Genomic DNA, 25157 nt, shown 5'->3' with positions numbered 1-25157 from the left:
GGCTCAATATTGGCCCGATGTGGTTTCGGCCTGTTAACAGCCCATTCAAGGGATGGGCCAATTTCCAAGATGTACATCTTTCGGCCTTTTAGCAACCCATTTAAGTTTTGGGCCAATTTCTGGACCAGTGTGTCTTTCATTGTGTTAACGGCCCATTAATGCGTTGGGCCATTTGCAGTCAGACCTGAGTTTTAGCCTTTTAATGGCCCATGCTTTTCATGGTCCAATACCAGCCCGGTTTCTCTTCCAGCCTGTTAAAGGCCTACAACCCAGTTGGGCCATATAAGGTATGACTTGACTTTCGGTCTCTTAGCGGCCCATGCTCTTCATGGTCTAGTACGAGCCTGTTGTCTCTTTCGGCCTGCTAAAGTCTCACAGTATCGTTGGGCCTTATGTAGCTCGATCTTAGTATCGGCCTGTTAACGGCCCATGAAATCAAAGAGCTTTCGGCCTAGTTACGGCCCATTAACTTAATGGGCCCAGTAAAGTTCGAACATGTGTGTAGGCCTAGTTAGATAATTTGAGCCCATTATGACGAGCAATTATGCACAGGACCAAAACCGATCAATCAAAGGCCTATGAGAATTTTTGCCCTTGTGAGCCCATTAGGGAAGCCCATTAAGGGCAGTGGGCTGCTTCCTTCATATAGGGCCCCTGACTGTTCGTGCTAACTAATAATTTCATTTCTTTTTTAGCTTCCTAGCGACCAGGTAGCTGGAATGCGAGGCATGGTAAGAAAAGGTATTACATACAAGGAAAAATGTTGCACATGCAGCATATATTACAGGAAATTACATACACCGCCCAATCAAAGATTGATGCCAGTGCAAATAAATGAACAGAACCTAACGATATACAACATCACAATCTGCAACCTCAGCGCGGATGACACCCATGAGAATGTGAGCAAGTTCTTCCTTCTTTGCTACACTATCTCTAAAAACATTGACCAGTCGTTGTTGCAGAAGAATGTGCACCTCTGATACCTCCATGATTTCCATCATTGTTTCAGCCAGTAATTGGTTCAAAAACATACATTTTTTCCATTGCATTCGAGATAGAGGAAATTGAACAGATTTAGATGGCGTTTTTGGGAGGCTTGTATTATTGATAGTGGAGAGTGTCTCGACCACTGCATCATAACATAAATTAGGTGGGGACCGAACAGATTAATCAAGAGTTAGTGCCATATTACCAGGCCTAGATTTATTGGAAAGTAACAATGGGGTTGCCTTGCTATTTTTAGAGTTTGTCTTCATATCTTCTGTAGCCTGGACCAAATTAACAAACAAGCATTTCTGTCATTTGCCAGGTCAGATAATAGGAAAGCAACGTTGACACAACGAATGTTTGGGAAACCAGACCACACCAGCCTACACCAAATTAACACAATATGGCACAGCTATCATCAGCCGGGTAAGGTAATATGAAAGGAACATTGACACAATGAATGAACGGGCAACCAAAACAGAACTACAATTCAATAATGTGCATGATATGAGATAGTACACTCATGCAGCACGGTATGTGAAACTACCAGGCAGTTTTCCTTACAAAAACCAACATTGTCGCCTTTAGTTATACATTTTGCTACAACTAAACTTAGATCAAATAAAGGTTGGATTCACGCCGATTAACAAAATACATGTTGATGTAAAAATATAGTGATATACAACAGGTACTTACATCAACATTAGAGCACAGAGAATTCCAGCAAGATACTTTCCTCGAATACGATCCCACTGCAGAAAGTCTTCTATCCTTTAAGCTTATTTTCTAAAAGAGAGATGGGTAAGAAACATGTAGAAAATATGATCAGAATGCTATAAATTTTCATGATGCGAGGATACGCACACGCTTCTTAGAATGGAGTTGACATATTTTTGTTGGACTGGAGTGGACTAGTTCTTTGGCCATTGGAATCTGCTTATTATCAGTAGGAGTTGGGTTTCTCTGTATTGGAGCAGTGTCTATGAACACTGGAGTTGGTTTACTATCTTCTGGCATTTGGATCTTTTGCAAAGACCTTGTTTGTAACCCTTCAGATTCTAACATAGCCTTCTTCCCATTGCATGCATTATATAGAAGAATGATGCTTCAATTATAAAACATGCTACAGTAGAGAGATGCAGTAGGTACTGAAGAATAGAAAGGCATGACATATTGACATGTATTCCCTCCATCCAGAAATAAATGGATGGGTCTAGGTGTATTTCTGTTCTAGATACATCCATTTTTATCCATTTCTGCGACATGTAATCTGGACGGATGGAGTATGATGTAAGAGCTAGGGATACGGTAGGACAAAAGAGTAAAAAAACACTAGTTGAATGTAAAACTATATGCTAGCAAAATACATACAGAAAAACACTAAGGCAACATATGTGTGTATGATTGGGAAACTAAGATGGCATTGCAACAGACCACTAGAATAGCACTTCAATGTAAAAAACATGGTATGGTAGTGATATGAAGTACATACTGATGAATAACAATGCATAAGATATTCAGAAGCATCATGTCCAAACTAAGTAGATGGCATTGCGATAGAGTAGAATGACAGTACTTGAGTTTGAAAACATGTTATCATGAATGGAATAGGTACTAAAAACATGAAGGCATGACATATTTACATGCATGATCAGCAGGCTAAGCACATGGCATTGCCACAGAGTAGTTGCACTCCAGGACATTATAGGCATGGTGTACCCATATCACGGGCCAAGTTAGAGCAAGGACCTTTTGGGGTGAATCGGATTCATCATCTTTCTGCAAGTCTTTTGAAGAACTGCCTTTACATGTTCCATCATATTGGGTATCATTGACGGCAAGTTTGTTGCCCGTTACATTGCTCCATGAGGTTCTTATGGATATATCAGTGTGTGCAATTATATCTGACATGCATGGAAGACAACTAGTAGTTAGATATATGTAATGAGTGCCTGTAGGAGATGACATAAATAGTAGGAATTTGGTTAACTAGCAGCAACATGTCTCAAAAACTAAAGGGAGAAAACAGATGAAAACTACAGAATATGTATCATTTGTACTCGAGATTAACTAGATGGCGCACAGAAGTATTAAAGAACAGCATAGGTAATACTAGAAGTAGTATAATAATATAATCACTAGCCTGTGGGATAGCATTGGTTGATGGATGATAACTATGGAATAGTGTTACCTAAAGAACAAGTCTCTTAGCTGAACTATGGAACAACGTTAACTCCTGAACAAGACCTGTAAGAGATCAGCATGAATATACAGTGAAATATGATAATCTATTTTCCATGCTTAGATGAATAACAAAGCCATAAATGTTGCACACAAGTAAGATGAGGGTACAACCTATCTGGCCGCCATCCATAGGAGTGAGCATCATGTGCTGACTTGTTGATGGCCCTGTAGTTGTTGTGGCTGTCCATGTCGGGCTCACACATTTGATGCAGGGAACTGTTGAGTGGGGACTATAGCTCCCTTCTGGTGTATGCTTACCTTGTTTGAGCAGCTGAAGTGAGAAGGAAGACGGTATGGCTGAAGATGCGGAAAACACACAATATTAAGAACGACACCTATCTATGATTTGGAGAAATGCCCTAAGAGATCAACAGTAAGGTACGAGAGTGGTCACACGTCTGTCGACTGAAGACTAAATTGGGGTCACACGATTTTATTTTATTTTGGTACTGTCCGATCTACGCCAGATGGCTTGATGGCCATCTTGTGCCTCCCCGCTAACATTGTTCAGAATCTTCTCGAAGAGCCAACGACCATCGGCAGAGCAGCCTGCCTCTGCGAGAGCTCCGACCAAAACCCCGCTCCCCGCCACACCACACTATTGTGGTTGTAAAGCCCCCGGTTAATCCACAAAGACTCGTCGTCATCCAGTTCCAGCGGCGACAGTACCTTCAACCCACGCACCTCTAAGATAACCATCTAAGCGCTGCTTCCGCGGAAATCTTGCACCCCCGCACCCTTACATTAGACACAAGCCAACCGACAGCCTAGGAGCTCAATTGCCTCGAGGGGTGCTGCTTCCCATTGGGAATTGATTGGCCTAGAATAAAAATTCAGACAACTGAAGCCTAAATAAAGTGATTTGAGATGAGTGTACGACCTATCTTGCGGCCTGGTGAAGTAGGCAGCTCCATCTGCCGAGTCGGTGAGGCGCACGGTTGCAGTGGTTACCGGTGGCAGGAAAGCAGAGATGTTGCGACAGTCGACGGCTACGGGGAAGAAGCGCCAGGGCCCTGGACGCTTCCGAAGTTGTAGCCGCTTTGGTGTCATGCACAACGACGGGAGTGAGTCGGCTCCGGTACGGTTCACACGGCCATCGACGAGGCAGCTATGGCATCACAGAGTGAGAGGCACACGGCCCAGTGCACGACGTCAAACGGACAGTGTCTCCGACATTGGGGAGGAGGGTGGCGGTGAATTTGGTGTGGTGGGGGCGCCATGGAGGAGGGGTTGAGGTTTCACGATAGGGGAGACGGGAGCTTCCACGGAGAATGTGATTTGGCGCCCACAAGATATGAATGGGGAATTGGGAGGGGGAACCATGTCTTACAGACGCATTTGTCTGAAATGTGGGGGGAGTTATAGTTCTACCCCTCCCTTTAGGCTTCTGAGCTAGGGTCTGTGTACTAAGGGTCAGGGGTAGTAGAGTAACTTTGCTTCTCCCAAATAGTCGGCGCGAGCGATTTTGGGCGAGGAGGGCGTGTTTTGAAATAGTGGGCATATGCGATTTCGGGCGAGGAGGGCATGTTTTGAAATAGTCGGCGCGAGCGATTTAGGGCGAGGAGAGGGTGCTTTGCCGCCCATGGTTTATGAATTATTAGGCACATGTCATTTAGGCCGACGAGAAGGCACGCTTAGATGAAGTTACGAACCTACCCTCGATGTACAATGGGCCAATTGATGAGTGTCCCACATAGGCCGCTAATTTTGCGTATCCCATTTATTTGCTTGGGCGAATTCCACCGACCAGAGGGTGTTTAGCGGTTCCTTCAAATTTTGGGAGAACTAGCTTCCACGTCTACCTTAACAAGTCGATTCGAATGAAATTTTGAAATATTAGGTTGCTAGTTCTTTTTAGATGGAAAGATGATGCTCGGGACTAATGCGTTTTTACATGCTCGTTATTAACAATTTACTATATGACAAATAGTTGACCCCCTCAAAAACGGGAATCATACCCAAAATGAAATATCTCGATTCAATGAAATAGCTCGTTCACCAGTTCAAAATAGTGAACTAAATCCAAAATTGAACACCTCAGTCGAGTAGCATGTTGTACAATATTTTATTACTCCATGAACATTTTCGAAGTCAAATTAATGAACTTATTTGATGCGCATATCTCCGTTCGTGTGTGGATTGCAGATCATATGTTCTCCAATTCAAATATTTGAAAGCAAGTTTATATCTAAACATGGTTTATATCAGTCTTTGATGCATAAAATGCTACCTCCCCCTCTCGCAGACTCCTGCACTCTCTCTCGCCGACAATCTTCAATTCTATCTCACGCATCCAAACACAAACCTTGTTGGTCCCTCTCCCTCTCTCTTTATCTCTCTCTCTATCTCTCTCTCTCTCTATGTGTGGGGGGTCTTTCTAGTTCGCATGCACACTCCATGTATAGGTCTCTCTCGCACACTACGTATGATTCTCGAGTCCAACATAAATATCTTGGGTGCACTCATCATACGCACATAAATTCCCCGGCGCGTTGCCCGTAACTCTCTCATGCACCACTCTGTCGTCTCGGAGGTCTTCCCTCTCTCTCAAACTCTCCATCTCCCTGGGTCACACATACACATGCATATCTCACTCGCACTCGATAGACCCATCTAAAAATCTCTATCTCTCCATCTCACACGTACACAAACACAATCTCACACCTAGCCAAGTATGATGGTCTCTCACTCAATTGTTGGCACACGCAGTCCCCCCTATATGTATATGAGTAGCTAATTCTTAGACTCCATCACAAACATGTGCTTGGTCTATGTCGGTTTCTCTTGGGGCATCTTGCTATCACACACGCACCTCGTCCCTTGATCTCCCACCCATATAGTCCCCTCACGATCTCGAGGGGTTCTCTCTATCACAAATACACCCTCTCTCCCTCCCCATGCGTCCATCTTCCCCATGCGTCCCTCTCGAGCTTTATCCCTTGTTGGCCAGACCTATATTGGACGTGTGCTATAGTGGTGTCTCTCTCCGTTGCAAACAATCACGCACTAGCTATCTTTGTGTATCTCCTCACCTCGCTTTTCTATCTCGGTGATGCATGTGTGAATTGTTTGCATAAGAAACGAAGACACACTCTCTATCTAATTTATCATTTGTTGTCCCTTTCTCTTTCACACACACACTCTTTTTGCACACTCACTCATTATCCTTCACATGCACTAGATCTCTCTCGAATTAGGCACTCTCATCAGTCCATAGCATATAGATTTAATGAAAAGTCAAACATCACAAAGTTTGACCATGTACGTGGCGAAAAATATTTACATCTAGAATGGCAAACATATATCATTAGATTCATCATGAGATGTAGTTTCGTATGATGCCTCTTTGGTATTGTAGTTATAAATAATATTTGCATAAACCTTGTCAAAGTTTCCAAAGTTCGACTTCTAAATTCTTTTATGCACTGCATTATTGAGTGGATGGAATATCTCTTTCCCCCTCTCAGATATCTGATGCACCACTCAGCCGTATCGGGGCTCCTCTATCTCTCTCAGAGTTTATATCTCCCTGGTTCACACATACGCATATCTCGCTCGCGCTACAAAGACCCATCTAATACTCTCCGCCCTTGTTCTCTCTCTCTATGTGACACGCACCACTCCTAAGTACCATAATTCCTCACTCAATCATAGGCGCACGCACTCCCCCCTAAGTATGACCATCTCTCACTAGCCATGAGGAACACACATATTGTCTCATTCCATCCATACGTCTATCTCGATATCTCTCGGGGTATCTTCTATCACGCACACACCTTGCCACTCGATCTCCCACCCATGTAGTTCCATCACGATCTCCGGGGGATCTCTCTGTCACAAACATACACTCTCTGCTTTTAGTGTCTGCATTTTCTCCAAACGTCTCTCTCGACCTCTCTCCCTTGTTTGTCAGACCTCTTTTGGCCACGTGCTAGGAATTTTTCTCTCTCGGTTGCAAACAACCACACCCTATCTCCTCACCTCGCTTCCTCTATTGAAGATGCATGTGTCATATGTTTGCATAAGACACAGACGCTTTTTCTCTACTTTATCATGTGTTGTCCATGTCTCTTGCACACACACACACACACACTTTTTTCACTCTGTCTGTCTATTTCACACACACACTCTCTCTCTAGTTAGGTACTCTCTCACGTCCATAAGCATATGGATGTTTTGAAAATTCAAACCTCAGAAAAGTTTGACCAGGTATATGTGGAGAAATTATTTACATCTGGAACAATAATTAGATTCATCACAACATGTACTTACTTCATACGATCATTTATCTTTGGTATTGTAGATATAAGTAATTTCTTTATAAACTTGGTCAAAGTTTCAAAAGTTTGACTTTAAAAATAATATAGGCACTACGTTATCGAACGGAGGGAATAGCTCTTTCTCTCTCTCTACTATCTCTCATGGGCCTCCCCTCTCACTTGAACTCTCTATACCAAGGGATTATATGGTCAATGTGTCAGCGTATAGCTCCTTATATTGTTTAGTTGACCGATCAACCAGTCCACATGCTTCCTTGTCGGCCGTGTTCTCTATCTTTGTGTGCTGGCCCATGTTGCACTAGGTGAAAATAAGTAAACTAGACGCCCATCTGACACACAGTGAAGTAAACAATGTTGAAACCACTCGGGGTAACACCCTGCAGGCTAGTAAATTGAGGGCGCACTTCTTCCTTGTGAAGCACGCACTCGCGCACACTTCACCACTCTGCGGCGGCATGCACACAAGGACGCACTCGCGCACACCCAACACACAATACACACCAGCACACATGTACACCGGTGCCGCCGCCGGCTGAGATGGATGGCGGGGCAGCCAACAAGTAGAGGCAGCTCGAGCCAAAACCGCATCCGACGAGCATGGACTTCATCAGTAGCCTCCCCGATGACATGCTGCTCATCATAATCGGCCTCCTCCCCACCAAATCTGTCGTGCGGACCACCCTGCTCTCCCGGCAATGGCGCCCCCTCTGGCGCCGTGTCCCCCTCAATCTCACCGTCGACTACTGCCTCTGCGAGGGGGATTGAAAACACATGGCCGTAGTGTCCAAGATCCTTTCATCACACAATGGGCCAACCAGACGCCTTGACATCCGCATGTTCAGTACCAACTGCAATGTCCAAGCCAAGTTTGACGAGTGGTTCTTATCCCCCACCCCATATCAACTCGAGGAGCTGCGGTTTAAAGCTGGATGATGTCGCTCTCTACTGCCGTCTGCGCTCCGCCTCACACCAATCCTGCGCCGCGCCAGGTTTAGCTCTTGCTATTTCCCCAGATTAATGCCGTGCCCGCCCTTCTTCTCCCTCAACTCAAGCAACTCGGCCTCTTTGACATTGGCATCTCGAAGAAGGCTATGGAGCACCTCCTCCATAGATGTACAACACTCGAGTAACTTCGTCTACGGTAGATCCATGGGTTCATTAGCCTCCACATCGCCTCGACGAAACTATGATGGATTTATGTGTCTTGCTGGCCCCGCAACAAGATATCAATTGGGAAGAGATCACTCCAGCTATTCCATGTTATGGTCATTGAGCATGGGCCATTCCTTGAGAGATTGCTTGTATCTGATCTAGAAGGTCCAACAAAAATCAGGGTCATTGATGCGCTGAAATTGACAGCATTGTTATACTCGTCTGCCAAATTCTCCAAACTCTATTGGATCCGTAATGGCTTAGGTACAACACTCATCTTCTTATCTATATTCTTGAAATTCACATTTTTAAATTTCTTCTTGATGTATTTACGACTATCATCCAGAAAATGATTTCCACAAGCTTGACCCAGTTTGTGCGCACAGTGAAGATCTTGGCAATAAAATCTATCGGCCCCAATCTGGATCAAGTTGTTGGATTCCTTACATGCTTTCCATGCACGGAGAAGCTACTCATCAAGGTGAAACTTCTTTCCTATTAGTAAACGATAATCACAACGTAGCTCAATTTTTTGCAATTTTCCCAAATTAAGATGACAAGTGTAGTGTTAAAACTGCATCTACGCACTGCACCGAAGGAAATGATTTTAGTATTTGTTCTCACGTGATCACGTTCATCGTTGTTTTGTTGTACTACTAGTAGCCTACGCTAGTCATAGTGGAAAGTAACTTAGTCTAGTAATTCTATGGCACCCTAAGAGCAAGTACTACCTCCGTCCTGGTTTACTCTTCCTATTTTGTAGTATCAAAATTTGACCATAGATTTAACTGACAAAATGTTAATGTATGCCACTAAAAATTATATCATTGGGTTCGTATTTGAACATAATTGCAAAGTGGTATAATTTTTTGTGACATGCATTGGCATTTTCTTAGGTAAATCTATGGTCAAAGTTTTACACTAAATACGTGGTAGTACAAAAGTGGGCTATAATGGCCCTCCACTATGTAGGCCAAAACACGTGCCAAATTCACGTGTGATGCATTTAGCATCGATGCCCCTCCATTGCTCACCTGGTGCCCCAATCTAGATCACCTACTTTGCTCCGGTGCCAAATTAACTCATGGAATGAAAAAACACTTGAATGGCGGAGGAAGAGGACTGAGGCAATAAAAACACTTGTTTGGGAGAGTCAGACGCTGGTGTAGTTGGTTTGATTGATTTGTTTATACATGTGGATCTGTGGGCACATCGGTGCCAACTCTCTCACATCGCTAGAGCGGTGCCAAAATCTTTTGATTTGACATCGATTCGTATTATGTGGCATACATTTGAAAAATATGGCATCGGCCACATAGTGGAAGGCAACAAATTCCCAAGCTCTTCACGTGCTCTAGGTAAATGAGAGGAAAGAGAAAGAGAGAGAGAGAGAGTGAACAAAATATCACTAGCCTTAGAGCTAACCCTATAGTATGAGCGAATGATATTGGTACCTCTTGATGACACGGCAATCTTATAAAGCCAATTGCTCTAATATGTTCTCTTCTTTTGCAGTTAAAAAAGACCGGAAAGTGAAAAATGTGATGCACTATAAAAATATCATCGAATCTCTTGATCTCCATCTTACATAAGTTGATTTGATCGACTACCGCGGCAGCACATCTGAGATTAAATTATTTAGGTTCTTTGTTCTGGAGGCAAGTGTGCTCAAGGTAATGAGGTTTGACGTTCTCCGGTGCAACAATGAATGGCGTGCTGATCACCTCAAGCGTCTAAGCCTAAATGAGAAAGTCTCCGCAGAAGCTGAATTTGTTTTTGAAACATCATGTTTCCAGAGAATCAAAACATTATTTGCCCATTAGTGACTTGTCAGGGCGGTGGATTGTAGTTTGTACGATAATGCTGCATCCACCAAAAGTAACGAAAGTTCTTACATAAACTTCCTAATGATTCCATCTTCGTAGGTGCAACATTACTCCTAACATTTGTAATATCAGTTTGAAACTTGTAATATTGCCGTGTCCTATTCCCGCGTTTTCAAAATCCTGTGAATCAAAGAGGCCCTGAGTTGGTGATGATGGGGTGCCTGCCATCTTTCCCCAATAGCCGTAGGATCTAGATCTAACACATACAAAGCAAACTTCTACAATTTTGCAAAAAGATGCCCGCACTTGTTCCCTATTTACAAACAACTCCTTGTTTCTCAAAATCATCCTTTTCTCCTCCCCACCACATCTAGAAGGCCATGGAACAATCTGGTGCAATGGCCGCTGCCGGCGCCGTCCACCCCCAATCTTGGTGTTTCGTGCAGTGCACGGGCATCTTACTCGTATAAGAAAAGAGTAGAGATACTCATGGAAATTCATGGGAAATTATGTCGAACACGACTACTTGTAAGCAGGCTAGCTCTACAGCCATGATGATAGTGACTGCACACTGTGAGGCTAACTTTGGTATGCCGAACATGGCGCCTACACTCAGGTGTCATCTCTGGTGCAGGGTCTTGTCACTTCACTGTGAGGAGTAATTTGACCAATGGATGGTATAGTACTAGTACTACATTGGTAGTACTACTACTAGTCTAGCACCACCGTCTGGGTTTAGTAGTACTACCACGTCCATCTGGATTAAGTATTTGACTTGTAAACTATTAATGAATGTCACAAAAAATATACTACTCCGTCTATAAATAAATACATGGAGTATTGTTTTATTCTGTTTTGAACGTAGTTGCCCATGATATTATACACTCTCCCTTCTGGTAGATGGCTCAAATCTGAAGTCTCATCAATCAGACTACTATTGTACTCACGAAGCGCTCAGCTTGGTAATCTACCAGCAAAAATTGCAATCAATGACTACTATTGTACTCCGTCCATACTGGTGCATTAGTCACGTTACGAAATCCCAAAACTTTTAGGCACGGTGCATTAGCTACCCACCTCGTTCCCTGTTTTTTGTCACGAAAAAAGAAATAACCCAATAGGAGACGTGGGGTGCGTCTGCATTCAATGACTTGAGACTGCATAGCACAACCTTTCTGGTTACATGCACAAACATTTTATTAGTTAAATCAAAGGTCAAAACTTGGCGCAAAATGCAAAGGGGACAATAAACCAGTAAACATCAAAATTCTCTCATTTTGCCCCAACTTGGTCTTGGTGAGATGACTATACTGCACCGGCATGGAGGGAGGGCCGAGGAGTAGATGGGAAACACACACGTGAATGCAACGCGGTATGCACTTCTCATATAAAGTCTCCCCGCCAGTCCAATCTATGAAATCCTACATACCTACGCACCCAAACCGAGGTCAAGAGTGATTACTCCAATCGCAAGATCAGTTGACTAGAAGCTAGACCCATGGAGGCGATGAGCGCGAGCATCAGTCGGCTGTGCCAGATGGTCCACGACGCTGGCCTACGGCCCGGCATAGAGGAACGTCTCCAGGTCATGCTTGAGGCGGCCAGGGCAAGATGCCTCTTGGACGACTGCTTCGTCTCCTTGTTTGACGAGGTCCTTCCTCGACAAGTTCACCATCATCAAGAAGCTCATGGACGACCTTGACTGACGCCTCCAGCCCATGCGCCCAGGCTCTGCGATGCCCGCCACCCTCAATGGCCTCTATGGTGACAACCTCTTCAACGGACTGGTGTCCCTGCGACTGCCCGCCGTCACGCCGTAGAATGTCCACCTCGAGGTCGCGCTCGCTGCGCAGCGCCTGGCACAGCAAGACATCATCGACATAATCACCCAGGTGTACGTGCAAATTTTCCACAGGGACTACTGCGTGCAAGAGGAGGACGATAGGGCGATTGTCTTCTTGGAACGCGGGGCAACCTTGGACGACATTGTTCAGAAGCACGTTGAGCTCACCACCAAAGCCGCTGCTCCTCACACGTCGGTTGGTGACCTCGCGCACTAGGGCGTGAGGATGTCGTTGATGGCTCTGTATGTATCTTTATCTTTCCATCAAATCCATGTAGTAGTATATTGTAATAGTAATTATCTTACCTTTTGCATCAACTTCATAATTTTCGTAGTTACTCCATGCATGAACCGCGCCAGAACCAAACTTCTCATTACTCTAGGCAAAATCATTATTTCTATCTATCGGTCGCGCCATGGAGCAGAACCAAATTATACAAGTTCCAAGTTCAAAAGGAAAGGGCTGCCGTGTTCCCGTCGCACCCCCACACGGTTGGTCCGGCACACCACTCAAGTGGAAATGCGTGCTATGTTGCATTTTCACTTACAAGTGGGACCGCAATTGAGCAAACCGACTATCGGCAAACCCCACCCCACCCACCGCGCGATGGCTGAGAAAACAGGAGGGAGAATAGATGGTTGTAGCACGGAATCCAAGAAAATTGGTGTCAGATGGGACTCATGTGGGTGGCTTGTGTTGTAGTACTAGATGTGAACACTGGTACAACGACATGCTATACAAACAATTTTTAACCCCTTTCCAAGACGGCATTTGGAACCGTCGCCAAGTGAGTGTGGGCGATAGGGGTGTCCTTCCCACACGACTCAGAAATCGTCGGGGATAGGCCCTCCTAGGACACAAGCTTGGGCCGTGTGTGATCGGGCGAGGCATCAAAACCGAATCACTTCCGTAGGTATGTACATCCCACACGATAATCCAAGAAAAACATTTCTGTAGGTATGTACATCCCACACGGTGAATCCCAGAAAAAACATTTCCGTTCGTATGTATATCACACACAGTACTTTGTGTGGAAACGTTTGTGCAAGGTGGCCTAACAAAAACAGTTCGCTGCCGAAAGCCATGTGTGACTGTTAGTTGATTGAACACACCTACTTTCTAGAAACCATGAGGGTTGTTTGAGTTCATCACCCACGGTGTTGTCTGAGTAACCGTCTACAAGAGAAAACCCCAATAAGCAGGGTAATTATCCTATTATTGATAATCCATGTATTAATCAAATTGATATTTCTTATGAAACACACCAGATATTTTATCTCCGTATAACAGCAACCAAGATTTCATAATCGAATTATATCAGATAGCTTCGGCACTCAGTTACGCCATTACACAACAGCACCAAGTTTCACATGCAACATCAAAAACCTTTGGAAAGTAGCATCATACACGGTAAATAGACAGATGAATCTCATCTCGGAAACTGCAGAACTGGAAGGCAAATATCTAGCTTTAGTGATGTTGAATGTCCTTGCAACTTTAGCCCCGTGGCTATGGACAATTGCCCACCCAACCTTTGTCCTCGTCAGCAAGACTTCAATATTGTACTGTGGGTGTTGAATGAATACCTTCCTCGCCTCTTGACCTTGCAGGTGGTTTGAGAGGTAAGCATCGGTGAACTGCTTTGAAAAGTACTGAAAACAAAGCTATGCATAAATCATTGTTATAAATTTTGAAATGGTGCAAGGGGTAAAAACAAGGTAAAAGATTTAGTACCATCCTATAGTTGACTGATGTCTTCTTCATTGTGCAAACAAAGATCTTGCTGTTATTCGTCTTATGTTTCTTCATCCTAACAATCTTTCTGAGTTTCTTGACTTGACTGATATTCATGGACATCTCATTTCCTCATATGCAAAATGGGTCGAATAGTGGGTCTCAGCCTCTGACAGTAGGACCTACATGTGCAAGACCAAGTTGTAAGAAACCTAAATATTAGAATGATTCCTGCAACTACACAATAATGTGCTATTAGCCAAAGTACCCTGCTTGAACAAACCTCGATGGTAAACCGCAGTGTCTCCCATTGTTTCCCTGCAAAATACATAAGGAAGATCTTGATCAGGTTAACTGAGAGTTGCCATACTATCCGTAGAATATGTATTGAGTACAGCCAAATTCGATTGGTGTCACATGCATAACAATACAAAATTGTACCCACAACAAATGAAAATGAAATTGCAGAACTAAACCAAACAGTTAAATGGACAGCAGACCCAATGAACCAAAATAGTTAACTGAGCTAGACATTGCAGAATGGAAACATGTACTAGAAGATAAGACAATTAACAAAACAAAGAATGCTTGAGAACAGTACTACGAAATGTAGCAATTGTTGGCCCAAAGTGTTAACTGAACATTACATTTCAAAGGACCATACTGTTAACTGAACATCAGATTGCATATTAACATTACAGAGGACAAATCACTAGAAGGCATTGGCGGTGGCCGCGAGAAAACAGTACGAACTATATTTTAAAGTAGACAACCGCGTGGCATTGTCGACGGTGGCCTCGAAGACGAGGTGCTCCTCCAAGAACTGGTGGTCGACACGCATGGCAGCCATAGTGACCTCGTGCGCACGTGCGGCCGAATGCTACTGAGATACACGTTATACTGCACGCAAAATGGTTGTGGGCGTTGCTTAATTGGAGGAGGGGGCAGTGATTTCGGTGGAAGGTGTCACGCCATCGGTCGGGGCATCTGGGATCGGAAAGGAGGAGGATGATGCGGGTGGGGTGTGGATTACCTGACCATATCGACGAGGCCGCGCAGAAAGAAGAAGGGTGGGCAGCGAGGAGGCCGCGCAGCAAGAAGAAGGGTCGTCGGAGAGGAGGCGGCGTTGCACGAAGAAGGGTCGTCGGTGAGGAGGCGGTGGTGCAAGAAGAAGGGTAGCTGGCGAGGAGGTGGCGCTGCAAGAAGAAGGGTCACCGGCGAGGAGGCTAAGATGCCACTAAGCAACAGTGAAGGTTCGAACTTGGAAAGCAAGGAGGAACAACGGAAATGTGGCTTTTGGTGGCAGGGAGGGGGCGGGGAGATAAATATTTCCGAGGTGGCAAAAAATTTCGCTCGGTGCCGCGAGAAACTGACACGCAAGTGTGATTCAAGCGGGGCGGTGGACTCTAGACGATGAAGCTTCCTCCATAAGTCAGACAAGATAGTGCGCCAAGATATTTTATATCGCATCATGCATGATTCTTTCTAGTAAATTGTTTGTGGTATAGCTGATTTTTTTCATTATGTTTTGAAAGATAAAATGGTTTTACGGAGGGAAAGGATGGTGTTTGAATTGCTAGAACATTTACGTACAATGAACATGCAACTAGAACATGAGTGTCGTGTTTAAATTTGGAATTATTCCGGATTGGTTTGGAATTTTTAAGCCTTGATTGAGTTTCTGGGCATTTAATGTGCATAATTCAAATTTTAACTAGAAGCACATGCTCCAATGCCCCAAAGTTTGTTGAAAAATCACATGTGTATCTTTGGGTGAATTTATAAGTCCCTTGCAAGAAATGGGAATGAAATTCACACATCTGGGTGTCGTGGCTCGGCCGGAAAGATTGAGAAACTTTGTTTTTTATTTCTGTAAGTCCAAAATACGCCTAAAAATCATGAAACTTGGCATGGTGTCAAGACATGGCACCAACATGTTGTAGTAAATTTTTGGCCAAATTGGGAGAAGCTTTGGTGTAAGCTTCTTGCAAACAGGAGCTTCCCTCAAGAAGGCTCGTGGTTCCGAGAGGGAACGTGTCACCTCCGTGTGCGAAACGACATACGTAAACTGCCTTCTCCCGCCTTAATTTTTTTACATAGGCAGATTAGACCAAATAGAAGTATCATCCTAAATTTTGGAATTATTACGGGTTTGGTTGGCCTTTTTTATACATTAATTGAGTTTCTGCGCACTTAATGTGAATAATTCAAATTTGAACTACAAGCACATGCTCCAGTGCACCAAAGTTGGTTGAGAAATCAGATGTGTGTCCTTGGGTGAATTTCTAGGTCCCATGCATGTCGGTGTACAAAAAGAGGGGTACACTTTTTGTACCCCTATTACTATGCACGGGCAGCCTGAGCCACGGGCACCACCACACCAAGCAAGGCAAGGGAGGTGAGGCAGGGTAAGACCGAAGCTCAAGAGAACTACGGCGCCAAGGCCAAGACCACGAAGAGCAAAGGGGATGAAGCAGACTCCCCCGGCAAGATCCTTGGCGGGAGATAGTTCTAGCAGCCCCGGCAAGACCCTTGCCACGGCGACTCGTCCCGCGCCTACGGAGCAAATCGCCCTTGAGTCCACCGCCCCAAAGGGCAAGGATTCGGGAGACATCCCCATGGCGGCATGCAGATCTTCGTGAAGACATTCAAGATCAGATACGCACTAAGGAGACGACAACCCTTGGCGGGATCCCAGCCGAGGAAGACCACAAGGCCCCCGGCAAGCGCCTTGCCGGGGATGACAGCAGGCACCTCGGCAACACCCTTGCCGGGGCCCCGGCAAGGCCCTTACCGAGGACACCTGCAGGGCCACCATCAGGCCCACGCCGACTAAACCTCCACCACCGCATGCACGCAGCTGCCGACCCAACCAGCTGGGCAGGCACCTGCGTGGCGGCATGCAGATCTTCGTGAAGACCCACCACTGCGCCACCTCAGCTGCCTGCCTACCTACGTGGCATAGCAGGCGTCGCTGGCCAGGGTGCGTGTCTACATAAGAAGGAGCGGCGACGGACGAGACAGGTTTCTCCCCCGTCCCCGATAAAGCAAGGACACCTAAGCAAGACGCATTAAATGCGCCTTGTGATGTAATGTGAGGGATAACCTCGGATCACTGTACCCTTTTCCAACTCCGGTGTGCCACTGTGGCAACCCCTTTTTCTATAAAAGGAGTCCCGAGGCGACCAGGAGAAGGCTTCGGCTTTTTGGAGCTCCTCACGCCCCATAGCTAGCTCAAGAACACATATATACAATCCACCAAAGAAGGAGTAGGGTTTTACGCATCCTCGCGGCCCAAACCTGGATAAACGAACCATGTGCTACCTGTTAGATCCGCTCTTCTCACGACCCCGCGCCCCGCTAACAATAGTAGGGATTCTTGTGATCCCATAGGTGTTGTTCCCACAGACATCTCTGGCGTGCCAGGTCGGGGGCGCAGTTGTGAGAATCGGCTCTAGCAATCAGCCCAGCACTCCTTCGTCTTCGTGGCTCTTGGAGAGGGAAGGAGGCCGGAAGATCAGCGCTCGAGCGACTACAAACAGAAGCTAAGTTGTACTGAACCCTTATTTGTTCTATCCTTCTTATATGAGGTTATTCCCCCCCCCCCCCCGGAGATGTCACGCCTTTGTATGAGAAACCTGCACGCCAGGGGGCTCTCCCACGATCGGCAAGGCCCTTGCCCTGTTTCGAGTCCGCTCAACAGCTCAAGCGGTTGCGTTGAGAATGGCAGAGTAGCCTTCCGCGACCAACAACGCTCTCGATTCTGACTCGAGTCAAGCTCGACAGTTCAAGCGGCCGCGTTCAGAACGGAAAGGTGGCTCGTCCGGCAGCACGCGTACCTGGCAGGCCCATGGGGATCCGTCCCCAAAATGCCACTAGGGGCTTCCGCGCCGGCGAGCCTACCCAATCGACGTAGGCCGCGCATACAAAGAGGAATTGAACGGGGAAATAACAAGCATGAAATTAAGAGTACTGCAAAGTTATATTACATCACATCATTGCTGCGGTTCTAACTAAAGATGAAATTTGTCTTGGTCGTGAACCTGCAGCGGCGGTGAAGAACGGGATGCCTAATCCCGGCGCTGGCCTTCCACCCTCTTGATTTCATCGATGCTGCTGATGACGGGCTTGATGCGCTCCTTGAGCACCGTGAGGTCAATACCATCCGGCAAGCTATCCATCGCGGCATCGAAGTCGAGGTCGGGATTCCAGTACGCCATCTTGGTGAGGACCTTGGTCATGACCCCCCCGGCAAAGTCGCCGGGCTTCCCCGGCCAACGTGGCCGCTCGGTTCGAGTGAAGATAAGCCAAGGCTCCAAGGACGCCCTCGAAGAACAGGGTCAGCTTGGTGTTGACGGGCCCGCTACGCTCTGGGGCGTACCTCACGTTTGGCATCCCCATGGTGGCCAACTGCGAGGTGACCCTGCCGGCGACGTCCTCCAGACGGTTGATCCATCTGTTCTCGCCCGCCACATAATCCTGGTGGGAGGTGGCCTCGTTCGCCCGCAGCTCCTTCTCCTCCTCCAGACTCCTGGTCAAGGTCTCCTCCCGAGCCCTGCTCTCCGACAACATCTTCTTGAGATCCTCCAGCTTCAGCTAGAGATCTCTGACAGAGTTTTGCGCTCCGGAGAGCTCCCCAGCCCTGCTGATGACCGCTCCTTGCGCCTCCACCAAGGCACTGTTGAGCGTGCTCTTCTCGTTGGACAGCTTGAGGGCCTGCTCCTTCATCTCGTCCTGCGCCACCTCCAACTCCCGTACTTTGCCGGCATGGGCTAGAGCCTGGGCATCGAGTGCCTCCTTGTGCCTCTGCTCCAGCTCGCGAGTCCGCCGCGCGACAAGGGCCTCGAGCTCCTCATCCTTGCCACGGAGCGCTGCGGCAAGCTTCGCCTCACGCACGGTGAGGTCCTCTTCCTGGGAATCCAGTGTGGCTTGATGCTGGTTCCGGACGGCCTCAGCCGCGGCCGCCAAGTTCACCGCCTTTTCCTGGGCCTTCTCGATGTCAGCCATCTTCATGGTGAGCTCGACATTGCGCTTGGCCAATTCCTCCTGAAAGGCCCTCTGCTCCTCGCGAGTCTGGTGGAACCAGGTCTGCGTCTGAGCAACGTTGCCGTCCTGGACTTAACCTTGTCCAGACGGACACGGTAGAGCACCTGGAGTTTTCAGAAGTTGGCCCCATAGCGCGGAAAAGCTGATCTTCTAGAGAACCATCACCGCCAACGCCCGGCTCATCGATAACCTCGAGCCCGGTGGCGGCAAGCACCTCGCCGTCAAAGACTTCCCCTTCGGCGGGCGCCCGGGAACTTGACGCCGCTGGGAGATCGACGAAAAGATCATCGCCCACCTTCAGATATCTGCCGGGGCCTGAGGTTGAGGAGGAGGGAGGCTGATCATCAACCACCTCTTCCTCGGCAGTGGCTTGCTGGCTTCCCCGGCAGGCCCACCGTTGGCGCCCTCGGCAGAAGCCTTGCCGGTCGCCTTGGCGGCTCCCGCAGCGGTGTCCTCGGCAGCATCCTTGGCGGCCTCATCAGCAGCGACCTCGTCAGCATCCCTGGCGGCCTCCTCAGCAATGTTCCCAACAACAGTATCCATGTCCTCCATACCTATTAAAGGAGGGCATGGGTAGTAATGGGAGCATTGAAGCCAAGAAAAAGAATAAGGGAAAAACAGAGACGGAGGACAGGCGACTCACCAGTGCCAGGCTGTGAAGCAGAAGTCCCCTCCCCGCCAGCATCCGGCGCCGTGCCAGAGTCACCGGCGCCCAAGTTCCCCACTTCCTCCATGGGTGTGGGCTCCGTGCTTGATGCCCTTGCCGGGGACGCCCCTCGCGGTGGCATAGTCGATGGGGTGGTGTGTTGGGGGTAGCCCTCTGCGGCTCCTCCTGCTGCCGCTCCCCTCCTGCCAACCCGACAAGGTCAACACCATAGCATCGAACGCCTACCACATGTCGAATAAGAGGAGGGTGACGAACTTACGCTGGGGGCTGTGCCGGGGGCTGCTGTCCGGGCTGCTCAACACCACCAGTGGCATCTTTGAAGCCCCAGCTGGGTGCTGACTGCTCGCCGAGGCCTTCACCCTCTTCACCCTCTGGGCCAACGTGTCTGCATCCCTGCAAAAGCAAAAACAGATCAAGATGAGTGACTTAATTTAAAGGAATGGAAATGGTAGTAAGGAACGGAGTACTTACTCGTCATCCACCTCCTCCTCTTCCACCACTTTCCTTTTCCTCTTCGGGCTGAGAGGCCCGAGATCAAAAGTGACCTCCGCGTCAACACCCGAGTCGACATCTGCCGGAGGAGGCAAAGACGGCGGGGTTTGTGCGCGCCCAGATGAAGAAGGTGCTGTTGTCTTCTTCTTCTCAGCGGCCTTCATCAGCCTCTTGGCTGCCGTGGCCCTCGTGTGACGCCCAGACCCCTCCAGGGTCAATTGAGGCCGCGTAGCCCTGCCGGGCCGGACCGGCTCGCCGGAGCCAACCCGCCGCAGGATTCACCCTCTTCCCCTGGTTGGCGTCGAGCCCGCCGCCACGTCCTCCTTCGACGATGACTCGTCGGCCGCGTCTTCGATGAGCGGAGCTCCAGTGTCGGTGCTGCTGACCTCCCCGGAGGCCGCCGCCCACCGGGTGAGCTCCTCTTCCTCCGCAGCCGTTGCGGCCTTGTCCTCCACACCCCCGGCGCTGCCGGCCTCCATGGCAAGCTGTGCCTCCCTCGCCCTAGTGGCGATGTAGTCTAGCTCTGCCTGGGTGGTGTCCATGACAAACCACCGCTCGGCGTCAGCATTGACATATACCTCAATCAGGGTGTCAAAGAATTGCTGCACATCAGCATCCTCCGGCTCCTTCCAGCTCGGGACAGGGTCGTGCGCGTTACAGTCCGGGATCATAGCGATGATCTCGGACCGACGTGAATTGTTGCACAACGAGACCACCCCCGCTGGCAGCTTGAAAAACGACACCTTGAGGGCCTTGCCAACCTTTGCGGCAGCCCTCGCGGCCTTGTCGGTCCGTTCGACCTCGCCATCGCGACCCACATCAAGCTGGAAAAGCCGCTGGCAGAAGTGGGCATGTGCCAGCACTGTGAAGTTGTGAACGAGGCCGCGGTGGAGTCGCGTAATGTCAGCCGGATTCGTAAAGAGCCAAGCTGGCCTCCCCTTGTTGTGCAACGGGGCGATCTGGTGACGAATGAAGTCCGCCCCGATCATCTCAAGGGTGAGTCCGGCCCGGGTGAGCCGAAGAATCCTAGTAGTGGCAACAGTGAGCCTCCCGTCAGCGGTGTCGACATCGCTTCAATCGCTGCCACGGACCGGCGGCACTCGACGTACCTTGCAGAATTCCGGCGGGTTTTCATCCTCAATCCAGCACCACCGGCCACGACATTCCTCCCACCTCTCCTTCACGGCACCGTCTGGGTACGCCCCCTTGGATCTTGGGATCCAGGTGACGCAACTAGAGACGGCACCTCCCGGCTGGATCCGAGGGAAGAAGTACTGGCGGAAGAGCGCCGTGTTGGGCTACACCCCGGGAAAGCCTTTGCAAAGATGCGCGAAGAAAGCCATGCACGCCACCGCATTCAGAGTAAAATCCAAAAAGCGAAAGCCGAAGGTGTGCATAATGTCGCAGAAGAAATCGGAGAAAGGGGGGCATAACCCGCAAGAAAGATAATCGACGAAAAAGGGATACTGATTTGGAGCGGGATCGGCGCAAGCAGCAGGAATGACGCGCGTCGCCTGGTGTCCCGAATTCTCTCCCCCGTCTTCGCTCCCCATAGGGGCCTGAAGGAGGCCCGGAGCTCTTGAACATCAACCGTCGAGGGGAAGAAAAAGGCGGACTTCGTCTGGTCCCCCGACAGTGCGCTCTCCGGCGACTCCACAGTCCCAGCGCCCTTCGCCACCCCCTTGCCCTTGACGGGTTTGGGCGCCATGGCGACCAAAAAGTTTAGATGGCTGAGGAAGGCGGATGGCGAAGCAACGACAGCGGGCGACGGCGGAAGCTTAGGAATGAAGGAAGAGAGGAAACGACGGCTCTGAGATTGGAAAAGGCACGAGGAAAGAGGAGAACGTGAACAGCGCGCCTGCGGTTATTCCTTTCTTATGGGGGAAAACACGGGCCGCCTCCTTTCACATTAACTGTGGTGTGACGCATGCCCGCGGGAACCAACCCCACGCATGCTGCCCATGTCACACGCGCCTCCCCACACCACACCACGCGCGGGAGTCGTGGGAAGCGCAGCGCGCGAAGAATCTTACTACGGTAAAAACCACCCCGCCTGCCTGCGCACCATTTTTGGGCCTAGCCCAACAACGCGTTGCGCTTATGTGTGGCCCAGGCCCGGGGGCTCCTGTCGGTGTACAAAAAGAGGGCTACACTTTTTGTACCCCTATAACTGTGCACGGGCAGTCTGAGCCACGGGCACCACCACACCAAGCAAGGCAAGGGAGGTGAGCTAGGGTAAGACCGAAGCTCAAGAGAACTACGACGCCAAGGCCAAGACCACGAAGAGCAAAGGGGACGAAGTGGACTCCCCCGGCAAGATCCTTGCCGAGAGACAATTCTAGCAGCCTCGGCAAGACCCTTGCTGCGGCGACTCGTCCAGCGCCTACGGAGAAAATTGCCCTTGAGTCCACCGCCCCAAAGGGCAAGGATTCGGGAGACATCCCCGTGGCGGCATGCAGATCTTCCTGAAGTCATTCAAGATCAGATACGCACTAAGGAGACGACAACCCTTGGCGGGATCCCAGCCGAGGAAGACCACAAGGCCCCCGGCAAGCGCCTTGCCAGGGATGACAGCAGGCGCCTCGGCAAGACCCTTGCCGGGGCCCCAGCAAGGCCCTTACCGAGGACATCTACAGGGCCACCATCAGGCCCACACCAACTAAACCTCCACCACCGCATGCACGCAACTGCTGACCCAACCAGCTGGGCAGGTACCTGCGTGGCGGCATGCGGATCTTCGTGAAGACCCACCACTGTGCCACCTCAGCTGCCTGCCTACCTACATGGCATCGCAGGCGTCGCTGGCCAGGGCGCGTGTCGACACAAGAAGGAGCGGCGACGGACGAGACAAGTTTCTCCACCGTCCCCAATAAAGCAAGGACACCTAAGCAAGACGCATTAAATGCGCCTTGTCATGTAATGCGAGGGATAACCTCGCAACACTGTACCCTTTCCACCTCCTGTGTGCCACTGTGGCAACCCCTTTTTTCTATAAAAGGAGGCCCGAGGCGACCAGGAGAAGGATTCGGCTTTTTGGAGCTCCTCACGCCCCATAGTAGCTCCAGAACACAGATATACGATCCACCAAAGCAGGAGTAGGGTTTTACGCATCCTCGTGGCCCGAACCTGGATAAACGAACCGTGTGCTACCTGTTAGATCCGCTCTTCTCACGACCCCGCGCCCCGCTAAGCATAGTAGGGATTCTTGTGATCCCATAGGTGTCGGTGGGATGTCGTTCCCACCGACAATGCAAGAAATGCGAATTAAATTCAAACATCTTGGCATCGTGGCTCGGCCGGAAAGATTGAGAAACTTGCTTTTTAATTCCTGTAAATCCAAAGCATGCCTGAAAATCATGAAACTTGGCATGGTGTCATGACATGGCACCAACATGTTGGGGTATTTTTTTGGCCAAATTGGCACAATCTTTGGAGTAAGCTTCTTGCAAACCGGAGCCTCGCTCAAGAAGGCTCGTGGTTCCGAGAGGGAACATGTCACCTCCGTGTGCGAAACAACATACGTATACTGCCTTCTCATGCCTTAATTTTTTTACACAGGCAGATTAGACCAAATATAAGTATGGTGCTAAATTTCGGAATAACTCTAGGTTCGTTTTGCCTTTTTACACATTAATTGAGTTTCTACGCATTTAATGTGAATAATTCAAATTTGAACTACAAGCACATGCTCCAGTGCACCAAAGTTGGTTGAAAAATCACATGTGTGTCCTTGCGGGAATTTCTAGGTCCCATGCAAGAAATGGGAATGAAATTCAAACATCTGGGCGTCGTGGCTCGGCCTGAAAGATTAAGAAACATGGTTTTTTAATTCCTGTAAATCCGAACCACGATGGAAATCATGAAACTGGGCATGGTGTCATGACATTGCACCAACATGCTGTGGTAATTTTTTTGGCCAAACTGGCACAATCTTTGGAGTAAGCTTCTTGCAAACCGGAGCTTCCCTCAAGAAGGCTCGTGGTTTCGAGAGGGAACGTGTCACCTCCGTGTGCTAAACGACATATGTTCAATGCCTTCTCTTGCCTTAATATTTTTTACACAGGCAGATTAGACCAAATAAAAGTATCATGCTAAATTTTGGAATTATTCCAGGTTCGTTTCGCCTTTTTACACATTAATTGAGTTTCTGCGCATTGAAAGTGAATAATTAAAATTTGAACTACAAGCACATGCTCTAGTGCACCAAAGTTGGTTGAAAAATCACATGTGGGTCCTTGGGTGAATTTCTAGGTCCCATCTAAGAAATGCGAATGAAATTCAAACATCTTGGCGTCGTGGTTTGGCCAGAAAGATTGAGAAACTTGGTTTTTTAATTCCTGTAAATCCAAAACACGCCTGCAATTCATGATACTTGGCATGGTGTCATGACATGGCAGAAACATGTTGCGGTAATTTTTTTGGCCGAATTGGGACAAGCTTTGGTGTAAGCTTCGTGCAAACCGGAGCTTCCCTCAAGAAGGCTCGTGGTTCCTGGAGGGAACGTGTCACCTCCGTGTCTGAAACACATACGTACACTGTCTTCTCCCGCCTTAACTTTTTTGCACACGTAAATTAGACCAAATAGAAGTATCATGCTAAATTTTAGAATTATTCCGGGTTTGTTTGGCCTTCTTTATACATTAATTGATTTTCTACGCATTTAATGTGAATAATTCAAATTTGAACTACAAGCACATGTGTATCCTTGGGTAAATTTCTAGGTCCCATGTAAGAAATGGGAATGAAATTCAAACATGTGGGCATCGTGGCTCGGCCGGAAAGTTTGAGAATCTTGGTTTTTAATTCCTGTAAATCAAAAACACGCCTGAAAATCATGAAACTTGGCATGGTGTCATGACACGTCAGCAACATGCTGTGGTAA

At 48.3% G+C, this 25157-nt stretch overlaps 1 protein-coding gene across 1 annotated transcript; it reads right to left on the bottom strand.

The window, feature by feature from the left end:
- Nucleotides 1-845: 845 nt before the first annotated feature.
- Nucleotides 846-21983, bottom strand: LOC147984756 (uncharacterized). Its single transcript, XM_087541248.1, has 6 exons — nt 21743-21983; nt 19469-19670; nt 1855-2095; nt 1687-1776; nt 1196-1271; nt 846-1132 (listed from the first exon to the last, which is right to left on the bottom strand). The coding sequence occupies exons 1-6, from the start codon at nt 21981-21983 to the stop codon at nt 846-848; spliced, it is 1137 nt and encodes a 378-aa protein (XP_087397374.1).
- Nucleotides 21984-25157: the final 3174 nt, after the last annotated feature.

Source organism: Triticum urartu, chromosome 2A, assembly GCF_056163025.1.
Source record: "Triticum urartu cultivar PI428250 chromosome 2A, HENAU_Tu73, whole genome shotgun sequence".
In the NCBI taxonomy this organism is placed as follows: Eukaryota; Viridiplantae; Streptophyta; class Magnoliopsida; order Poales; family Poaceae; genus Triticum; species Triticum urartu.
Note: the sequence above shows the minus strand (reverse complement) of the source record. Positions and strands in the feature narration are given on the sequence as shown.

Coding starts and splice junctions, on each gene's coding strand:
- LOC147984756 (XM_087541248.1), bottom strand. CDS start 21,983: ATGGCGCCCAAACCCGTCAAGGGCAAGGGGGTGGCGAAGGGCGCTGGG. Junction 19,671..21,742: donor GCCGATCCCGCTCCAAATCA/GTATCCCTTTTT, acceptor CTCCTTTAATAG/GTATGGAGGACATGGATACT. Junction 1,133..1,195: donor TTCCAATAAATCTAGGCCTG/GTAATATGGCAC, acceptor GTTATGATGCAG/TGGTCGAGACACTCTCCACT.